The following is a 22813-nucleotide window of genomic DNA, read 5'->3' as shown; positions in this document are numbered from 1 at the left end:
TTGACACACACCACTTTAGATTGTACATTGGTTGTCAGGATATAAATCTCGGTGCAGTAAAACTCTGCTGAGTGGAGAGATCAGAATGTGTCAGCATTTAATTATTGTCAAAGGAATACACTGCGAGGGTTGGAGAAATACATTTAGCTGTGTCTTTCAAAATGGCATTGGATAAAGCTTTGAGGGAGAAAATAGTGCAGAAATACAGGGAAGAATGAGGAAGTTAGAGCCAATAGATGTGAAGGTGGAAGCACACAGCACGTCAGACAGTAACTGAGGAGCGGGAAAGTCAATGTTTCGGGCTGAAACCCTTCATCCGGACTGAAGATTGGGAGGGGAGCACAGTTGTAAATAGAGGGAGGGGAGTGAGGCTGGGAAAAGTTATGTAGGATGGTAATAGGTGGATGCAGGTAGGGGGTTATTGTGCTTGGGAAGGGTGGAGCAGATAGTTGAGTAGGAAGATGGACAGGTTAGATCAGGGTTGGAGAGGGCAGGACATGGGATAAGGTTGGGGTGGAGGGATTTTTGAAGCTGGTGAAGTCACTATTTTAGCTGTAAGCTCCCAATGCGAAATATGAGGTGTTGTTCCTCCAGTTTACATTTGGTCCCATTCTGACAGTGGATGAGGCCAAGGATGAACATATCAAGGGAGTAGAAAGGGGAATTAAAATGGATGGCAACCGGAGGCTGGGTTGGTTGATGAGTACAGAGCACAGATGCTCTGCGAATCAGTCCCTGCAGCTGCACTTGGTCTCGATGATACAGAGGAGACCAGATCGGGAGCAACAGATGCAGTAGCTTAGGTTGGATGAAGAGCAGGTGAATCTATGCCGGATCTGGAAGGATTGTTTGGGGCTGGGGAGATGTAGGGGCAGGCGTTGCACCTTCTGCGGTTGCAGGGAAAGGTGCTGTGTGTCGTGTAGAAATTGGTGGGGAGTTTGGAGCTGCTGAGGGTGTTGCAGAATGAATGGTCCCTGCAGAAAGCAGACGGGTGGGGAGGGAAATATCTTTTTGGTGGTGGGGTCTGATTGCAGGTGGCGGAAATGACAGAGAATGATGCGTTGGATTTGGAGGTTGGTGGGATGGCTCATAAGAACTAAGAGAACTCTATCTGTATCATTGTTGGGGAGGAGGGAGTTTGAAGGTAGAAATGTGGGAAATGGAGGAAATGCAGTTGAGGGCATCTAATTATAAGAAGGGGGAATATCTGGTGTGCAAAGTAGGAGGAGATCTGGGATGTCGTGGGGTAAAACCAGTCATCCTGGGAGCAGATGCGGAGGAATTGAGGGAATGGGATAGCATTTTAGCGGGAAGTTTGGTGAGAGGAGGTGAGGTCGAGTTAGTAGTGGGAGTCAGTAGGTTTGAAATGGGTGTCAGTGGTGAGATGGACAAGGAGAGATCCAAGAAAGTGAGAGAGGTGTCAGAAATGGTCCAGGTGAATGTGAGGGTGCGGTGGAAGGTGTTGGCGAACTTGATGAACTGCTTGAGCTCCTCATGGGAGCACGAAGCAGCACCGATACAGACATCGGTATAGTGGAGAAAGAGGTGGGGTATGGTGCCAGTGTAGTGGTTGATGAGGGACTGTTCCACAAATCCCACAAAGAGGCAGGCATAGGTCAGGCACCTACTGGTGCCCTTGGCCAACCCTTTGGTTTGTAGGAAGTAACATAAATCAAAGGAAAATTTATTGAGGATGAAGACTATTCTGCGAAGCAAATGAGAGTGTCACTGGAGGGGAACTCGTTGGGCGTACAGGAGATGAAAAAGCAGAGGGCTTTTACCCCTCTGTCTGGGGGAATGCAAGTGTAAAGTGTATATCCATGCTGAAGTTGAGGTGTGAGGGGCTGTGGAGAGCATGGGTTGTGTCACAAATATAGGTAGGGAGCTCCTGGACCAAAGGGGAAAGAATGGAATCGAGGTAGGGGGAGATGAGGTCGGTGGGGCAGGAGCAGGCAGAGACAATGGGTCAGCCAGGGCAGCCTGGTTTATGGATTTTGGGAAGGAGATAGAAACGGGCAATGCGGGTTTGGGGAACTATCAGGTTGGAGGCTGTGGACGGGAGATCTCCTAAAGTGATGAGGTTGTTGATGGCTCGAGAGATGATGGCTTGGTGATGGGGTCCTGATCAAGAGGATGGTAGGAGGAGGTGTCAGAGAATTGGCATCTGGCCACAACGATGTCGAGGTCAGTTAGTTATATACTACCAGTGCGTCCCCCTTGTCAGATGGGTTTAATAGTGAGGCTGGGGTTGGAGCTGAGGGCTGCGCATTCCGATGAGGAGAAGTTGGAATAAGTGGGAGGGGTGGAGAAATCCAAGCGATTGATGTAGCAGCAGCAGCAGTTTGAGTTGAAGGAATCGGGTAGGAGGCCAGGACGGGGTGTTGCAGGAGGATGGAGTTTGCTGGAGGTGGGAGAAGGGGTTGTTAAGGGGGTGGGTTAGATTCCCGTTCAAAGAAATAGGCACGGAGGCTGAGGCAATGGGAAAACAGCTCGACATCATGACATGCGTGGAAATTTGTCCTCAGCCCTTTGCTGAGGACTGACTGTTCATCTTCAATGAGGGGGATGCCAATGGAGGGGGATGGTAAATACCCAGTAGGGTTTGGGGCGGGGGCTGAGTGTAGAGCTGGGGCCAAATGCTAGGATGGAGACTTCGTCTGGAATGGGGGAGTGTGCTGGAGTGTTCACATGGGCGGAATTGGAAGTTACCCGGCCCTCAATGATGTTGCCAGTCACATGATCTTTGATGCCATTGGAAGTGGCAGTCACATGGTTTTCAGTGTCAGCAGAATCAACAGTCATGTGGTCTTCAACATCGATGTCCCCTCCCACCCTAACAACTCCCCTGGCAACATGTCCACCCTTGGCCTCCTCCACTGGAAGAACAACACCTGATGTTTCAGTTTGGGAGCTTACAGCCCAATGGCCTCAATATTGACTTGACCAGCTTCAAAATCCCTCCACCCCCAGCCTTGTTCCATGTCCAGCCCTCCCCTTCCTCCTCACCTCCCTGACCTGACCTAACCTGTCCACCCTCCTACTCACCTATCTCCTCCACCCTTCCCACTGACCAATCACAATAATCCCCTACTTACACCAACCTATCACCATCCCACCTACCCTTCCCCTAGCCCCAACCCTTCCCTCTTATTATTTCTGGACACCCCTCCTCCTCCCCATTCTGACAAAGAGTTTTGGCCCAAAATGTTGACTTTCCCGCTCCTTGGATGCTGTCTGACCTGCTCTACCTATTGACTCTGGCTTCGGGCCTCTGCAGTACTTAATGTCTCCAAGCCACTGAGGAACGAAGAGATGGGGTATGGAACTCATTGATTTGTTCTTTGAAGGAGTAAACACAGACGTGATGATGGAATGGCCACCTCCTGTTGAGTACTAGTCCATAATTCTGTAATTATGATTCCTGCAGCTACATATAGGAGCTTGCAGGGCCCACTCCTGAAATAATTATGTCCCTTGTGAGACCTTTTCAGCTCACAACTCTGTGTTTTGGGTAGAGGCTGATACATTTTGCAGTGCTGACTGTTTCTCTTTGATCATGAATTCTAGCGCATTGCAGAGCCTTGAGTATATCACACAAAACCTGTATTTTTCAACCTCAGGCAGTTGTTGGCTATTTTTCTGTCCATATGTGTTGCTGCAACATCATCTGTGTAAAATCTTCTTGTCTGTTCACACACCAACCTCCCATACTTTCCAATCACTTTGTTTCGCTGTCTCAGCTGTGACTGTGCTCTATATTAACAACATGTGCGTGACATATTAAGTCTGTATGCTCGTAGTTATTCCTTTAGTTTCCTTCTAAATAAGGATGAAAGAAGGTTGGGCAACATCACGTTGGGTTATCAAGCTGATCCTGTACCAATGTAGTACAACTTTTGCAAACTATTAACCCTCTCCCAGGCACCTTTTACTCCATTATGTTTTCTATGCAGTCATACTCTCTTCCAGAGATAAGCAGAGTCCAGTTTTGAAAGCAATTTAATCAAGAAAATGGGGAAAATTCCACTCGAGTTTCAAGAGACTGTGGAGATGCTAGCTCTCTAAGCTTCTGTTCGGTGGTCTCACCCAAGGGGCTACCAAAGCTGGCAGCACTGTTCTGTTGTGCTCTAGTATGAGAATCACACAGAATGTGAATAAACTTGGAATAAGATAAAGCACAATGGCATCCCCGACTTTGCACAAAAGGTTGGGATGGAGCAACAGTAACTCAGCCGTGGCTCACTGGGTAACACTTTTGCCTCTAAACCTGAAGATTATGGACCCAAGTTTGAATTCAGGAACTGAGTTCGAATGCCAAGACCGGCAATCCGGTGCTCTATGAAGAGAGTGCTGACTATTAGCTTTCAGATGCGATGCAGAAAATAAGCCTGATTCCAGCCACACCACTCCCCTCCCTTCTCCCCAATGAGCATAAAGGATGGCATGGGGCCATTTTTGAAAAGAGCAGGAACACTGTTTCAAGTGACCGGCACAATATCTTATGTCTGCACCTGTTCTGCAACAACTTGTTATCCAGTTATTATCCCGTTGCTGTTTGTGTCAGCTTGTTGTATACAAATTGGTCACCATATTTCCTACTTTGCAACAGTGACTGCAATTATCTGTAAAGCACTTTGGGATGTCAGCAGTCATGAAAAGCACTGTAATAATGCAAATTCTTGTGTAGATTTGTGATTTTGCGGAAAGATTCTCAGGCTTTTGAAAGTAATCACCTTTGACCTTCAATAAGGGGAAATGCCAGTCAGTCTTAGGAATTCATTCTGCTCCCAAAAGAAAGTTTCCAGTGATTCTCCAGCCACTGTACATGTTGTTCTTGGAAACAAGTTCCCAGCATTATTCTATGAAATGAAGCAGTCCCTCACATCTCACCTAGCCCTGTGTTTCTGAAGATCCTTTTTAACTGAGAGAACTAAATTAATCTGTCCGTTTGTATTTAGCCTTGACCTTCCACTGGCTCATAGCTTCTTCAAATATCGTACCCAATAAGCCACGTGCAAAGACAAGTTCCACTGTAAATTCCTTCAATCTTGTCAGTACCTTCTGCTTGAGAATCCCACTGGCCTGTGTCAGAATGTAAACACCAACATCCAGAAATCAGGCTCAACAGCCAAAGCCTGCATACACAATGCATATATTTCTAACTAAAGTCTGATCCTCTCTACACTTGAGATACTGCATCTGGGTTAGAGATTCTTCCTTGGAGTTTCTTGGAGTTGTCGTCATTGTAACAAAGTCAGCCAGATGGACCTCACTGAATTAGAGTTCGCTGACTGCGGTTGTTAATCTGGTCTAAACAGGGAGCCCTGGCTGAAAAATGAGAACAGGAGTGTCAGACATCCTGTTCACTCCGAGAGTTGGCTCTGAGGCAGCTGGATCAGTGTCAAGGACTCTCCATGTGAAAATAAAGGTTGACATTGAGACCGGATGCCAGCTTCTGTGGAGTTATTTCATTGGTGATGAGAGAAAAGCACGTTCATGAAGAAATTCACTTGCAACAGTTGTCTTTGAGTTGGGGCATCATGCTGGCAAGCTATTTAAATTGCTACCAGCATGTGGGCTTGAGACAGCAAGAGAACCCCACTAGGCCTCTGATGCGTAAGGGAACATGTAGGCTGGTATCCAGGAGAGTACACACCCTGGAAAGTCCATCTTGGTTGGAGCAGTTAAACCGCTTAGCACCATTCAAATCTGAACCAATCAAAATAGATGTCTGGTTAAATGGTCACCCATTTCTAATGTAGGTTGATACCGGCATAGTCATTTCAGTGATCACAGAACCAGTCCTTGACAAAATTTATTCTGGACTGCAACCCTTAAGTTTGCATTAAACCTCAGTCAAGCGGAGAACGTATACTGGGGAACCTCTATAGATTAAAGGTACAACTTCGGTCCAGTCTCTAATGAGAAGTAGCTGGTTCACTTTGTCGGTGATTTTTGGTAAAAGGCTTGGGTCCAAGCTTGGTGGGGTGAAAATGGTCGAGGAAGATTCACCTAGATTGGCTCAGCATTTTTTGATTATACAGTGGCTATCTTAGTGAAGTCCTAATTAAGTACCCAGAAGATTTTCATGAAGGTCTAGGGACAATCAAAGGATCCAAGGCAACCTTGCATGTTGACGAAGATGCGATTTCATGAATGTGCAAGGCCTACGCCGTGCTGTTTGCCTTACGCACAAAAGTAGAGGCAGAAATCAAAAGGCTGGAAAATGAAGGAACCATCAAATCAGTCCAGTTTGCGGAATGGGCAGCACCGGTCGAACCAATTGTAAAGCTTAACAGTGTGGCTCGCTTTTGTGAGGATTTGAAACAAATGGTAAACCACTTTTCACAGCTGGATAAATGTCTAGTCCCTCACATGGAGGATTGAAATGCAAAGCCGGCAAGGGGGACTGTCCTTTACAAAGCTGGACATGAGCCATGCATACTTGCAGTTGTGATTAGATGAGGATTCCCAGAAGTATGCTAGAGTTAATACCCATAAGGTTTGTGCCAATGTATGAGACTACCATTTGGGGTATTGTTGGCATGTGCAATTATTCATTCGACAATAGCGAACATTTTACGGGATCTGCACCAGGTTACCATTTATCTAGATGATGTGTGAAAAACCAGGAAGACAAACAAGGAGCACTTAGAGTACTTGGACATAGTCCTTCGACATTACTCCCAGGCAGGGGTATGCCTTAGAAGGGAAAAAAAAAGTATGTCCCAAGTGACCCGAAAGCAAAAAATGTTGGCAATCACAACCGGTCAGGCAGCATCCAGAGAGAAATCAAGCTAATGTTTCAAGTCTGGATGACTCTATTACCTTGCTTTCTCTCCATAGATGCTGCCAACCCATTGTGATCTCCGGCATTATTATTTTCAGTATAGATTCCAGCATCTGCACTAATTTATTCCTACCCCAAGAGACCTACTTTGGGCTACAGTGTCGACACAACCAGATTACACCCATTGGAAGGTAATGAGGGTGATCAGAGTGTCCTGGTTCCCATATCTGTACCAGAGCTGAGGTCTTTCCTTGGGTTGGTGAATTATTACGAAAAGTTCATCCATAAATTGGCCTGCATCCTGGCATCTTTGCATCAACTCTTTAAAATGCCAGCCTTGGAAATGGTCACGTAGTCAAGCCATTGCCTTCAGGGAAGTGAAGAAACAACTATCATCCTGTAAAGTGTTGGCATTATATAATCTGAAGTGAGATCTGATTTTGACATGCCATGCCTCTCTGTATGGTATTTGGATAGTAATAGCTCACAGGAGGTCCAAAGGAGAGGAATGCCCAATGGCTTACACATTCAGGACTCTGGCAAATGCATAGCATAAATACACCCAATAGAGAAGGCAGGTTTGGTGGACATATTTGAGACAGGTAGTTCCACCAGTGCCTTTAAAGACACAAATTTGTCATCACAATGGACCACAAACCTTTGTTAGGTCTACTTGATGAGGACAAGGCTGTGCTGCCCAAAGCATCAGGCCAAATTCAGCAATGGGTTATAATACTAAGTCCATATAATTATGAGTTGGAACACCATCTGAGGGGCAAAGTACCAAATGCACATGCATTGAGCCATAATGCCCAGGTGGAAAGACCGCTGGAAGAGCCCGTAATCGTTTAACATTTTACGGACACACTTCCAGTCACAGCTGACCATGTCAAACTTCAGAAGCAGCAAGATCCCGCCCTGGTAAAACTGAAACAGCTGGTGGTGATGGGGGAAACCAAAGGGCTGTTACAACAAGAATTGAAACCCTTTTGGACTTGGAGAGACCAGATCGCAACAGAGGTTGACATATTATTATGGTGAGCGAGAGTGATTGCCCCAAGCTAAATACTGCTTGAACCCCACCAGGGGTATCCAGGGGTTTCCAGAATGAAGATGTTGGTGATTAGTTATGTCTGCTGGCCAGGATTGAATGTAAACAAAGCTGTGTTGGTGAGGTGAGCCAATGCCCAGAGTGCCAACAAAGACAAAAATTACCGCCAGCAGTTCCCCTACATTCGCGGGAATGGACAGGTAAACCTTGGACTCAGTTACATGCGGGCTATGCAGGTCCTTTCATGTACTCAACATTCTTAATCATTGTGAATGGCCATTCAAAATGGCTGGACATGCATAAAGTTTATTCGACAAACACTGGAACGATGATAGAAAGACTGTGTGCATCTTTTGCAATACACAGACTCCCGGAAGTCAAGATAATGTGGCATCGTTTATCAGCAGATTTTGCAAATATTGTATATTTCCTAAAATTGCATGGTAGTCAACCATAAGGACAGCTCCGTACCATTCATCATTCAATGTTTCACGAACAATTCACCCAAGATCCTTCAAGCCTGCAAGAAGTAGCATAGAATTTTAAGCAGTTGGCTTAAGTTAGATGTGTCAGTATGTGACCCTGCCTATACAACTGGCCATGTCTTTAGATCCATTGAGAGTTCCTGTTCACAGAGAGATTCTGTTAATTCCATCTTCTCTCCAGTTGTGTATACAGTGTAAAATATGCTCATATTTGGAGGTGCAAATGAGCTTTTCCCAATTGCCCCATCTGATCATCCTAAGGTTGAGAGGCCATCTCGACTTTGTAACCCGTGAGAATGAGAAGCTCAGTGAGATGCACCATTTAGTAATCTGATGCAACACTGAGGGAAGCCATTGCGAAGGCCTGCACACAGTTGTTATGATGCTCTGATTGGCAGTGGTGAGGGTGTTCAGGAGTCACTCTTTGAGGGCCAGTACTTGGAGAAGCAGGAGCAAGTCTGCTCCTAACTGTCAGAGTTCCCCATGTTGATTCATGGACTGTAAATGGAGGAGTGTGTGGAGTAGGTGAGTTTGGCCATGTTGCAGGGCTTGGAGTATATGAGAGGATTGTAACCCTCATGTACATCATATACAGTAGAAATGTGTGCAGGAGCAGTGCACCTGTCTTATCCAGAATTAATGGTGCTTCAGGTAGTTTAGACCAGTTAGTTCAACACCCAAGCACTAATATACATGGTATGCACCAATTGAGTTTCAATTGTTGAGGACGCCCAAAGGTGGCTGGAGGGTATTGTCATCTGCTCTCCAATGGTAGCTTCCCTCAGTGCAGCAGAAGCATCTCCCAGTCCTGTGGATGTTCCTGAAGTAGCTAAGTATGCCACGTAGCTCTTGAGGCACCTCCTGTTTCTTGCCTTTCTCTGGCAGAGGGCCTGCTGGCAAGGCCTGTCTCTGCTAGTGATGTTGGGGGTGTAGTCAGAGCAAACGGCCAAGTTGGGATTCCCCAAGATAAGAATGACTTATCACAGCTGAATAGCTTGCACCTCTGCCTTTGAGTTCTTGTGGTCTTTCAAGATAACAAGGGAAGAACAGCCCAGCACAATCCAAGGTGGGCATCACGTTGGTCACATTACTAAGTGATCACTGCAGTATTAGGTAATCTCATTCTTCATTGTGATATGCCTGAGTTACCAAACCCCAGGCTCCCACATGATCGGTTGAGACAGTGAAACTCATTTTCAGCTGGGTGAAGGACTGCTCAATGAGGGTAGTTGCTGAGCTCTTGTGATGCTTTTGTGATTCCGTGGCACTAGCAGAGAGGTGAGGGGCCATCTCCTTTGCCTACAAAAATCCGTCCACAGACCTGGGGGTGTGGGTTGGAAGAGCTACGGAAGGGTTGACATTCAAAGAATGGGAAGTCATGTTGGCTTCCAGTTAATGGTTCTTCCTGTTACAAACTAGTGCCATATTCAGGGAGTGAATCAAAGAATAATAAAAGTTGTGTAGTGCAGAAGTTGTCACTTCACCATCTCTCCCAATGAGCTTAATGATGAAGTGCCCAGAGCTCTGAACATTACTTAAATTTAAGTAAATCATTCCCATGCTCTTTGAATATCTCAATTGAACTTCCTGTTCCATGCATGCAGATGGGGCATTGAGAAACCTCAGCAACTTGCTATGTTATAAAGTTTTTCTCACCTTTCATTTGCTTCTTTTGAAAATTACTTTAAATCTGTGCTGTTTCTCATTCTTGATCCTTTTATGAGTGGGAACTATTTCTGTCAATATACTCTGTACAGACCCTTCATGATCTTGGTAATGTCGATCAAGTCTGCTTTAAACCCACTTTAAGATAAACACCCTGAATTTCTTCAATGTGTTTACATAACTGAAGTTTCTAATTGTTGTAAGAGATAATGGGAACTGCAGATGCTGGAGAATCCAAGATAATAAAATGTGAGGCTGGATGAACACAGCAGGCCAAGCAGCATCTCAGGAGCACAAAAGCTGACGTTTCGAGCCTAGACCCTTCATCTCTGATGAAGGGTCTAGGCCCGAAACGTCAGCTTTTGTGCTCCTGAGATGCTGCTTGGCCTGCTGTGTTCATCCAGCCTCACATTTCCAATTGTTGTCATCGTTCTTGTCAACCTCTAAATACACTCTCTCCAATGTGCTCCCATCCTTGCTAAAGAATAGTGCCCAGAACTGTACATGACATCAGCTGATGGATGCAGGTACACTTACAGCATATAGAAGGCATTTAGACAAGTACATTAGTAAGAAATGTTTAGGGGGATATGGGCCAAGCGCAGGCAAGTGGGACTAGTTTAGTCTGGGAATGTGGTCAGCACGGACTGGTTAGATTGAAAGGTCTGTTTCTGTGCTGCATGATTCTAAGACTCTCGTGTTTTATAATGTTTCAGCATAACATCCCGGCTCTTGTACTACATGGTAGGCCACAGTTTTACTGAAGAACCTCTCAGTTCTGTCAGAGGGTGGCCTACAACATAAGTACAGTCAATAATTGCAGGACATGAAGAACTTCAGTGATTGCAGCAAGAATCAAGTAATCTCTAAGCATGATTTACACCCACTACACAAGCAAGCAACATTATGGCACGTAATCCATTTCTGTGATAAGACTGGCAGCAAGATTGTCATTTCCATGAGAGGCTGCAGAAAAGATTTACAAGGATGTTATCAGGGTTGGAGGGTTTGACTTACAGGGTGAGGCTGAATAGGCTGGAGCTATTTTCCCTGGAGCATTGAAGGCTGAGGGGGGACCTTTATAGAAGTCTATAAAATCATGAGGGCCATGGATAGGGTGAATAGCTGAGGTATTTTTCCCAGTGCAGGTGAGTCCAAAACTAGAGGGCATAGGTTTAAGGTGTGAGGGATAAGATTTAAAAGGAGCATAAGGGACAGCTTCTTCATGCATTGGGTGGTATGTGTATGGAATGAGTTACCAGAGGAAGTGGTGGTGACTGGTACAATTACAACATTTAAAAAGTATCTGGAATGGTACGTGAATAGGAAGGTTTAGAAAGATATAGGTCAAATGCTGATTAGTTTAGGATATCTGGTTGGCATGGACGAGTTGGATTGAAGGGTCTGTTTCTCTGCTGTACAACTTGGACTCGAGTGGCAATGATGTAACTTGCTTAGCAAATTTTAGGTTCCATGTGTGATTCTGTATCTGTTTCTCATCTGCGGTTGCAATGCAGTCCAAAGGTAAATAATGGTAAACCCCATTAACCTCACCATGATTTTGACAGCATGGCCTGACTCAATAATCCTCTGACTTGATATCATTACCAAAGAGGCTGGTGTTTATTTTGGATTATTTTTCCCCAGTGGATAAAAGGCGTTTTAAAAGCACATTTTTTTGAAACACCAAAAACGCATCTCCTTAAACCAGCAGCAGCTGTGAATGTTTTATTCCATTGCCGGTCAGACAGTTTTCTCCCATTTCCCACAGTTTCTGCCAAGATTCTTGGAATGAAGGCTACTGCAAAACACATTATCATCAAGAATGCTTCAACAATTTAAGTCATTGAAGTGATGGGCAATAAGTTGCTCTGAATTGGTATGCACTACAGCACCTTTAGACAACCTGCCTTCGAAAATAAGAACATTAGAACTAGGAGCAGGAGTAGGCCATCTGGCCCCTAGACCCTTCTTTGCCATTCAGTAAGATCATGGCAGATCTTCTTATGGACTCAGCTCCACTTACGTGCCTGCTCGTTAATTCCTTTATTGTTCACACATCTATCTTTGCCTTAAAAACATTCAATGAGGTAGCCTCAACTGCTTCACTGGCCAGGGAATTACACAGATTCACAATGTTTTGGGAGAAGTTCTTCCTCAACTCAGTCCTAAATCTGTCCCCCTTTATTTTGAGGCAGTGCATCCTTGTTCTAGTTTTTAAGAAAGGTACAGGAACCACTGGCATATGAAACCAGGATTGCCTGCTCTCCCAGCAGTATCTGCGTGGCCTCTGAACCCATTCCAAGAGTCAGTCGGCCTGACTGCAGACCATCCCCCGCCCCAACCCCCATGCAATAAAATCCCGTCTTTGTGGCTGCTTTATCCTGAAATGGGAAATGTCCTAACTTTTACTGTTTGCCTTGGTGAGGTTAATGGAGGCCATTAGATAAAGACATAAGGGAGAGAGGAGCATGTGGAGTGTAAACACTTCCATGGACATATTGGGCTGAATGACCTATTAGTGTACAGTAAATGTGCTGTAAATAGTTGAAAAATGCATGTGGGTGGTTGCATAATAGAAGAAGTTCATCCATTATCGAAATCAAAGTTGTCATATGAAAGCAATTTGAGTGTTATATGGAGGAAATTATCATACCATTACAACTCAGAACTAAATGGGAAACCACGGTTGGTTAAACATTTTTACATGTATTTTCAATATGTCCTGCACAGGATGCCTTGCTTTTATTGCCGTGGCTGTTGAACAGGTTGGTAATAAAAGATAAAATCTTCGGAGTCACAGCGTTCATTTCTACTAATTAATCAATGTGCAAAAACCAGATGAGCCTCCATAGCTACAGAAGGAATGTAGTACGGTTGTTTAAAGTATGAAGTAAGAAGGAGAAAAAATTGCTCGGCTCCATCAACCCATTAACTTCTCCATCATCAAAGCCACCTATTTCCTTCTCCTTGCCTTCACCTGTCTATGAGCCTGCTTGAGTTTGTTTTAAAATTCCTTCACAGGATGTGGGCATCGCTGGTGAGACCAGCATTCATTGCCCATCTGCAATTGCCAGAGGGCAGTTAAGAGTCAACCACATTGCTTTGAGTCTTGAGTCACATGTGGTCCTGACCAGGTAAGGATGGCAGTTGCCTTTCCTAAAGGACATTAGTGAACCAGATGGGCTTTTCCAACAATCAACAATGGTTTCATGGTCATTGTTAGATTCTTAAATCCAGACTTTTAAAATTGAATTCAGATTCCACAACCTGCTATGGTGGGATTTGAACCCAGGTGCCCAGAACATTACCAGGATCGCTAGATTAGTAGTGTAACAATGATGCCACTAGGCCATTTCCTCCCCTGAAACCACACGCCTTGCTCGCATCTAGGCTTGACTGTTCCAATGCATCCTGACCAAACACTGATCTTCCACCCTCCATAAACATGCACCAAGTCTCATTCATTTATCATCCCGTTGTTCATTGAATTATGTTGACTCTTGGTAGAGAAACACTACAATTTTAACGTTTTGTGTGGGCCAATTCTCCTGGATTTATTTCCTATCCTCAGTTTTCCTTTTGAGGATACAGGTTCACTGTCTGAAGTAGTTTTCTCCTTAAACCTTTGGATACAGAGCAATGGTTAGCCTATCCTGGACTTTTATGTTAAACCTCCTTCCTCTATCTCCCTTCAATTCCAAAGAAGAGACATGTTGAACTTGACATGTAGCTCTGCTCCTCTCTACACAGATCCCGCCAGACCTGATGGGTTATCCCATAATTTTCCAATTTTATCTTAAAATTTTCAACTTTGTTTTAAAACCCCTCCCTGACATAGCCCTTCAGTTATCTGAAATCTTCTCCAGCCTCACAGCCTCTGAGAACCTATTTTTATTGGATTCGACCCTTTTGTGATTTTCCAATGTTCATAGTTCTATTATTAGGAGCCTAGCTTTCAGCTACCGAAACACTAAAAATCTAACTCTTCGCATCTCTCTACCTCTTTGTCCTTTTGTCAGACACTACTTAAACTAGTTCCTTATCAAACCTTTGGTTTTATGTCTTGACAAAATGTTTTATTTGATAATCACTCCTGTTCTGTGCCTCGGATCATTTTAATATGGTAAAGTTGCTATATAAATGCAAAGCATTGCTGTTATAATGAAAGCTAACTAGATTTATGTACCTTGTACTTTTTACGACAAATAGAAGATGAAGTGACAGTTGAAATTCCACAGAGATTGATGAGAAATAGTAAACGTCTTATCTCATGTTAAAATCCCAGTCATATCTTCTCATTTCCTTCCATTCCATTTTGTGTGAATACTTTTTTAGATGTTGCAGCTGTGTGCAGGGTGGTATTTCCTCTTGTTTCTGTAGGAAACCAACCTCATGTGGTTAGGCAATTCTGTTGTTTGGAGCACCCAAGTCATGGGCAAAATCTGATCAAAGAGTAGCTCAATACAAAATGAAGTCATTTAGCCCTTTTAATTCTTTGCTGGTTCCTTTGAAAAGCAGCCTAGTTTCCTGCTGTTTTCCCATCTCGCTGCGATTTCTTCTCCCTCAACTTTCCATTCAGTTCCCTTTTCAAGGCTGCTATGGAGCCTGTCTAATTATCCAAATTAAATACTCATATGTTTATTTCCATAGTAACACTGCTAAAGGTACGTTGAGTTGTACAAAGTGTAGAGCTGGATGAACACAGCAGGCCAAGCAGCATCAGAGGAGCAGGAAGGCTGACGTTTCAAACCTAGACCCTTTTATCAGAAGAAGGGTCTAGGCCCGAAACATCAGCCTTCCTGCTCCTCTGATGCTGCTTGGCCTGCTGTGTTCATCCAGCTCTACACCTTGTTATCTCAGATTCCCCAGCATCTGCAGCTCCTACTACTTCTAAAGGTATGTTGACCTATTTTTAAATATTTGAATCTGCGGCTTAAAAAGTGGCGTAGCCAAAAACAGTAGAAAAATTATTTAATGATACCAATACCAAATATCTTTTTCATCATGTTGCAACATATATGATTCCGATCGGTTTCTCACAGATATTTTAAATTTGTCTGTCGCCCAGTATATGTCCAGGACAGCGAATGATATTGGAAGGTTTCAAATTTGATTTGCTTGTTTATGAGTCAGTACCATTCATGTGACTTTTCTTTAACCCTCGGCAGCAGCACTTTGTAATTCTAAAACATTCAGATTTGTTTGTGTCCAGATTCTGCATTTTCATCCTGTGTTAGATTGTTCTCAAGGAAGCGAAGCAAGCATTTAATCCACGTAATGAAATATAAACATTTTTAAACCAATCTAAAAGAAATTCTTACACTGCAATTGGTTAACTGTGAAATATTCTTTTCTATGTAGACCCTTTAGCATCATAAAAATAAGCTAAAGGTACCTTTACAGAAAATTTTTCAGACTAATTTTGACAATGGACAAAATGAGGAAATAAAGAACAAATTATCGAATGCTTGCTTAAAGTATACGGTTTTAAGGAGTGACTTGAAAGAGGGGAGGAAGAGACTCACAGAGGTTTGAAGAGGGAATTTCAGGGTCTAGGTAACTGAAGGCATAGCTACCAATGGTGAAGTGATTTAAAATCAGGAATATATAAGAGGCCTATATTAAAGGGGCACAGATATCTCAGAAGTCTGGAGGAGCTTACAAAGAGGGATGGGGCCATGGAGGGTGATTTTAAAACAAATGTGAAATTTTTAAAACAAGCCGTTCCTGGACTGAGAATCAATTAATGTTTGCCTATTGGGGGATAACTGTTGTATAAATGAATATGATGGAGCAGATAATGGGGAGGATAATACCTTGTGGCATTATCACTGGATTGTTAATCCAGAGACCCCGATAATGTTCTGGGGAGCCAAATTCAAATCCCACCATTGCAGATGGTGAAATTTGAATCCAATAAATATCTGGAATTGGGAATCAACTGAAGATTATAAAACCATTGTCGATTGTTGGAATAATGTGTCTGGTTCATTAATGCCCTGCAGGGAGGGAAACTGCCATCCTTACGTGGTCTGGTCTACATGATACTCCGGACCCACAGCAACATGGTTGACTCGTAATTGTCCTTGAACCAATTAGGGATGGGCATTAAATTTTGGACTAGCCAGTGACACCCTCATCTTGTGAATGAATGAAAAAAAAGGACATCAGGATGATTTTGTCGAAGTGATTGTATTTGTTTGCTGTTTTTGACTTCCTTGCTACAAGAGAGATATACAACAATGATGAAGGAGAGACAAGCATTGACATGTTAAACAGAGTAAGAAACATGTAGGGATTTCAGTTACACAATAGGATGATGTGAATCTCACTATTTGTACCACATGCATGATGTGGGAGGTCAGGGACACTGATGATTCTGGCTCCTATAGCTGTGGTAGGTGTGTACACATTCAGCTTCTGAAGGAGGTTGTTGCAGCACTGAAGAAAGAACTAGAAGACCTCAGGCTCATCCGAGATAATGAGAATTTTCAGGACAGGACCTTCAGCAAGGTCACTACAGCGAGGAAACCTGAAGAGAGAGGGGGGATGTCGATGACAAAGAAAGACATGAGTGAAGTACAAGTGACCCCAGGGGAAGCACCTATTATAAACAGGCTGACTGTCTTGGAAACTGCCGAGACAGCCGACACTGCCAGTCCGAGAGGTGGACAGGTCTGCAAGTCAAAAATTGCTGTCGAGGCAGAGCCGAGAAGTCAGACATCACGGAGAGCTGTGGTAATAGGGGACTCTATTGTGAGAGGGACTGACAGGGGTTTCTGCGGCAGCAGGCGAGATTTGAGGATGGTGTGTTGCCTTCCTGGTGCCAGGATCCAGGACGTCACTGATAGAGTGCAGAGAATCCTCGAGGGTGAAGGTGAAGACCGAGAGGTGGAGGTGCATGTCGGCACTAATGACGTCGGGAAGAAAAGGAGGAGCCTTCTACAGCGGGACTTCAGAGAACTCGGAAGAAGGCTGAAAAGCAGGACTTCCAGGGTTATCTCTGGTTTGCTTCCAGTTCCTCAGGCTGGAGAGGGCAGGAACAGAGAGATAATGGACCTGAACGTGTGGCTGAGGGACTGGTGTCAGAAGCAAGGATTTAAATTCTTGGATCACTGAGGTAAGTTTTGGGGTAAGAATAAATTGTACAGGAGGGACGGTTTGCATCTTAATAATCAGGGGACCAGCTTTCTGGCAGGCAGGTTTGCCACTGCAACACAGGTGTGTTTAAACTAAGTAATGGGGGGGAGGGGCCAAACTGGAAATTTAAGAATGAAGTTAAAGGGAAAGTGAGAATAAGAGAGGTTAAGAAGGACAACAGAATCAACAGAGCAGAAAACTAAAGAAGGGATCGTACAGTATGGCCAAGTGAAATAGGGATTGATAGGAAGGGTGAGGGGAGAAACAAATTAAAAATATTATATATGAATGCACAAAGCATAAGAAATAAGATGGATGAGCTTGAGGCTCAGTTGAAAGTTGGCAAGTATGATGTTGTGGGGATAACTGAGACGTGGCTTCAAGTGAACAGGTCCTGGGAAATGAATATTCAAGGCTATACGTGCTATCGAAAGGACAGACTGGTGGCACAGGGGGTGGGGTAGCCCTGTTGGTGAGGAATGATATTCAATCCCTTGCGAGGGGGGACATAGAGTCAGGAGGTGTAGAGTCGGTATGGATAGAGCTGAGAAATTCTAAGGGTAGAAAGACCCTAATGGGAGTTATATACAGGCCCCCAAACAGTAGTCAGGAGGTTGGGTGCAGGTTGAATCAAGAGTTGAAATTGGCCTGTCTCAAAGGTATCACTACAGTTGTTATGGGAGATTTCAACATGCGGGTAGACTGGGAGAATCAGGAATGTACTGGACCCCAAGAAAGGGAGTTTGTAGAGTGCCTCCGAGATGGATTCTTAGAACAGCTTGTACTGGAGCCTACCAGGGAGGAGGCAATTCTGGATCTGGTGTTGTGCAATGAACCGGATTTGATCAGGGACCTCAAAGTAGAGGAGCCATTAGGAGATAGTGACCATAATATGATAAGTTTTAATCTGCAGTTTGAGAGGGAGAAGGGACAATTGGATGTGTCAGTATTGCAGTTGAATAAAGGGAACGATGGAGCTATGAGGGAGGAGCTGGCCAAAGTTCAGTAGTACAATACCCTCGCAGGGATGGCAGTGGAACAACAATGGCAGCTATTTCTGGATATAATGTAGAAGGTGCAGGATCAGTTCATACCAAAGAGGAAGAAAGATCCTAAGGGGAGGCGGGGGCAGCCATGGCTGAAGAGGGAAGTTAAGGACTGTATAAAAATAAAAGAGAAGTATAACATAGCAAAGATGAGTGGGAAGCCGGAGGACTGGGAAGCTTTTAAAGAGCAACAGCAGATAACTAAAAGGCAATACACAGAGAAAAAATGAGCTATGAAGGAAAACTGGCCAAAAATATAAAGGAGGATAGTAAAAACTTTTTTAGCTATGTGAAAAGAAAAAAACATGGTTACGACTAAAATTGGGCCCTTGAAGTCAAAAACGGGTGAATTTATTATGGGGAACAAGGAAATGGCAGATGAGTTGAATAGGTACTTTGGATCTGTCTTCACTCGGGAAGACACAAGCAATCTCCCAGATGCAGTAGTGGCTGGAGGACCGAGGGTAATGGACGAACTGAAGGGTATTTATATTAGGCAGGAAATGGTGTTGGATAGGCTGTTAGGTCTGAAGGCTGATAAGTCCCCGGGACCTGATGGTCTGCATCCCAGGGTACTTAAGGAGGTGGCTTTAGAAATTGTGGACGCGTTGGTAATTATTTTCCAAGGTTCTATAGATTCAGGATCAGTTCCTGAGGATTGGAGGGTGGCAAATGTTGTCCCACTTTTCAAGAAAGGAGGGAGAGAGAAAACAGGAAATTGCAGACCGGTTAGCCTGACGTCAGTGGTGGGAAAGATGGTGGAGTCAATTATAAAAGATGAAATTACGACTCATTTGGATAGCAGTAACAGAATAAGTCAGAGTCAGCATGGATTTACGAAGGGGAAATCGTGCTTGACGAATCTTCTGGAATTTTTTGAGGATGTATCTATGAAGATGGATAAGGGAGAGCCAGTGGATGTAGTGTACCTGGACTTTCAGAAAGCCTTTGATAAAGTCCCGCATAGGAGATTGGTGAACAAAATTAGGGCACATGGTATTGGGGGCAAAATACTGAGTTGGATTGAAAATTGGCTGGCTGACAGGAAGCAAAGAGTAGTGATAAACGGGTCCCTTTCGGAATGGCAGGCAGTGACCAGTGGGCTACTACAAGGTTCGGTGCTGGGACCGCAGCTGTTTACGATATATATTAATGATATAGACGAAGGCATTAGAAGTAATATTAGCAAATTTGCTGATGACACAAAGTTGGGTGGCAGTGTGAAATGTGAGGAGGATGTTATTAGTATACAGGGTGACTTGGACAGGCTAGGTGAGTGGACAGCTGCATGGCAAATGCAGTTTAATGTGGATAAATGTGTGGTTATACACTTTGGTGGCAAGAACAGGAAGGCAGATTACTATCTCAATGGAGTCAAGTTAGGTAAAGGGGAAGCACAACGAGATCTAGGTGTTCTTGTACATCAGTCAATGAAAGCAAGCATGCAGGTACAGCAGGTCGTGAAGAAAGCTAATAGCATGCTGGCCTTCATCACAAGAGGAATTGATTATAGGAGCAAAGAGGTCCTTCTGCAGCTGTACAGGTCCCTGCTGAGAAAGCACCTGGAGTATTGTGTGCAGTTTTGGTCTCTCAATTTGAGGAACGATATTCTTGCTATTGAGGGAGTGCAGCGTAGGTTCACAAGGTCAATTCCCAGAATGGCGGGACTATCATATGTTGAAAGATTGGAGCGACTGGGCTTGTATACTCTTGAGTTTAGAAGGATGAGAGGGGATCTGATTGAGACGTATAAGATTATTAAGGGATTGGACACTGTGGAGGCAGGAAGCATGTTTCTGCTGATGGGTGAGTCCAGGACCAGAGGACGCAGTTTAAAAATAAGGGGTAGGCCATTTTGAACGGAGTTGAGGAAAAACTTCTTCACCCAGAGAGTGGTGGATATATGGAATGCTCTGTCCCAGAAGGCAGTGGAGGCCAACACACTGGATGCTTTCAAGAAAGAGATAGACAGAGCTCTTAAAGATAGTGGAATCAAGGGTTATGGGGATAAGGCAGAAACAGGATACTGATTGTGGATGATCAGCCATGATCATTATGAATGGTGGTGCTGGCTCGAAGGGCTGAATGGCCTACTCCAGCACCTGTTCTCTATTGTCTATTTGAAAGCTGATTTTAGTTGAACAATTAATTCTTAGACTTCATAAATCTTTTGAAATGGAAGGGCAGGTCGATAAAGTTCTGGGAAAGAAGGTTTCATAAATTGTGCATGACAATTTTGGATTTTGCCTGCGTTGCCAATTGTGAATTTGTTTCTTAAACAAGTAGAATTTCAGTAATGTGGAGATCAGCATATTTTTTACACAACGATATGTCAGCAGTCTTCAACCTTTTTGGTTGCTACAATGGTTTGAAGCATTAATTCAGTTTGATAAAAGCATTGGGCATGTATAGATGGCATTTGTGAAACCAGATTGTAAATATTTAGTCATACCAAGGTGTAGAGCTGGATGAACACAGCAGGCCAAGCAGCATCAGAGGAGCAGGAAGGCTGACGATTTGGCCCTAGACCCATCTTCAGAAATGAATACAATTTCTGATACATCAGATTCTCCAGCATCCGCAGTTTCTACTATCTCTGTAAATACTTAGTTGTTCTGTTCACTTAGGCATTGTTGGTAAGGCTAGATTTATGAACAGTCCCCAATTGCCCTTGAGGTGGTGGTGTGCTGCCTTCATTAACCTCTGCACTTTGACCTAGCAGTTTAGTTAGTGAGTGGCTCACTTGGTCTTTTATGGTGTCAGTCAAGAGTCAACCACATTGCTGTGCATGATGAGGTTCACATAGTCTAGCCTTTGTGAAGACTAGCTACGTTTCTTCGCTGAAAGACATGAGTGAACCAAACGTGTTTTTACAACAGTCTGATAAGTTTCAAGGTCATCGTAATTGATGCTAGCTTTTTATTCTAGATGTGTTTAACTGCCTGGAATTAAATTTTCCAACAATCATGGGGTTTTGAACTCCTATCTCCAAGCTTTTAGACTCTGCTGGTAGATTACTAGTGACATAACCATTAGGGTACAGTCTACAACAGATGTTGTAAAAGAACCTAAGAACATAAGAACTAGGAGCAGGAGTAGGCCATCCGGCCTCTCAAGCCTGCCCCGCCATCTGATAAGATCATGGCAGATCCTTTTGAGACTCAGCTCCACTTACCTGTCCGCTCACCATAATCCTTAATTCCGTTACTGTTCAAAAATTTATCTAGCCTTGCCTTAAAAACATTCAGTGAGGTAGCTTCAACCGCTTCACTGGGCAGGAATTGCACAGATTCACAACCCTTTGGATGAAGAAGTTCCTTCTGACCTCAGTCCTACATCTGCTTCGCTTTATTTTGAGCCTGTGCCAACTAGTCCTAGTTTCACCTGCAAGCGGAGACAACCTCCCTGCCTCCACCTTATCTAAGAAGGGTACTAATAGCAGTCCTGTACATATCTGAGCAGATGTACATTCCTTCCCCAAATACACAACTCAACTACAACTCCAGGATAATGCTGAAGTAGCCCATAGTCGTGTATTGGTTGTAAATTTGATTGACAGTTGAGTAAGCTGAAACCCCCTCCCTGCACACCCCACTCCTGTTAATAAGTGTGTCACTACTGTTATCAGTAATTGTGAATCTTAGAGAATTGTTTGCTCTTTTCAATTCTCATTTTGTTACTTCATACAAAATAAATCAGGTGCTGATTGGATACCTTTTTGGATTGGCTAGGTTTTAAGATGGGTCTTAAATGAAGAGAGAGATTTTAAACAAGGAATTCCAGAGGTTGGGGATCCACTGCATGGATGCAAAAAGCAGGGGATGTTTAGAAGATCGGAATTGGAGGAACTCAGAGTTCGTGAATGATGACAGGATTTACGAGAGATAGGGAGGGCCTACTAAGAAATGCTTTGAAATTCCAATCAATGACAGAACTCACATATTACATGAACGGTATGTTATAACAAAGAATTAAACATGGAGGAGATTGAGATTATAATGCAGACATTACTGTAAAACACCAAAGATCGTGAAACATTTAATCTCTCCCGATTTGATCCAAAATAAAATTGACTGAATCCATGTGCTAAGTAGAAGAACAGCCTACTTAGCATTTGGAGGGCTAGATGTTTTACAGTCTGAAGTGTGGAGTGTGAAAGCTACATTCAGAATTATGTTAGTAACAAATTAGAATGTATTGTTTAATGTTTCTCTTTGTGAATTCTTGCAGTTGTGCATAAGAAAATTACTGACAGGGTCAGGGTAAACAATAAGCAATGGATATTAATCAAACTAACCTTGAAAACATTCAAGGGTAAGAGAAAGATTAATATGTGACAATTCTCTTGTTACCATGGTGATTTGTAGCAGGTTACACAGCGAACAAGATTCTGTCATCAGTGAGCAGTCAGGAAATCTTGACTCGGATACAGGCACTCCACAGAAGGCAACTGCACAGCAGAAAATTACAAAAGAGGGAACAAGGAAGAAAAATGGTGAGAGATGAGCTTTTTTTTAACGCAACCATGTCTGCTCCTACAGCAAACACTTTGCAATTAATCACAAACATGCAGAAAATACAGCTCTCGCAGTGGACAACATGATTTTGATCTGAGCATAAATTCCTGCGCCCC

At 43.7% G+C, this 22813-nt stretch overlaps 1 protein-coding gene across 2 annotated transcripts in view; it reads left to right on the top strand.

The window, feature by feature from the left end:
• Window positions 1-22813, top strand: part of kiaa1549la (KIAA1549-like a) — a 254858-nt gene that overhangs the window by 155712 nt on the left and 76333 nt on the right. For both annotated transcript variants that reach the window (XM_059652107.1, XM_059652108.1), the window contains exon 12: window positions 22548-22675. In XM_059652107.1, the coding sequence (XP_059508090.1) occupies window positions 22548-22675 (128 nt within the window). The remainder of the gene's footprint in view (window positions 1-22547; window positions 22676-22813) is intronic.

The sequence above is a fragment of the Stegostoma tigrinum genome, chromosome 17, assembly GCF_030684315.1.
Source record: "Stegostoma tigrinum isolate sSteTig4 chromosome 17, sSteTig4.hap1, whole genome shotgun sequence".
Lineage (NCBI taxonomy): Eukaryota > Metazoa > Chordata > Chondrichthyes > Orectolobiformes > Stegostomatidae > Stegostoma > Stegostoma tigrinum.
The sequence above is the reverse complement of the archived record's forward strand: the minus strand, read 5'-3'. Positions and strand labels throughout refer to the sequence as shown.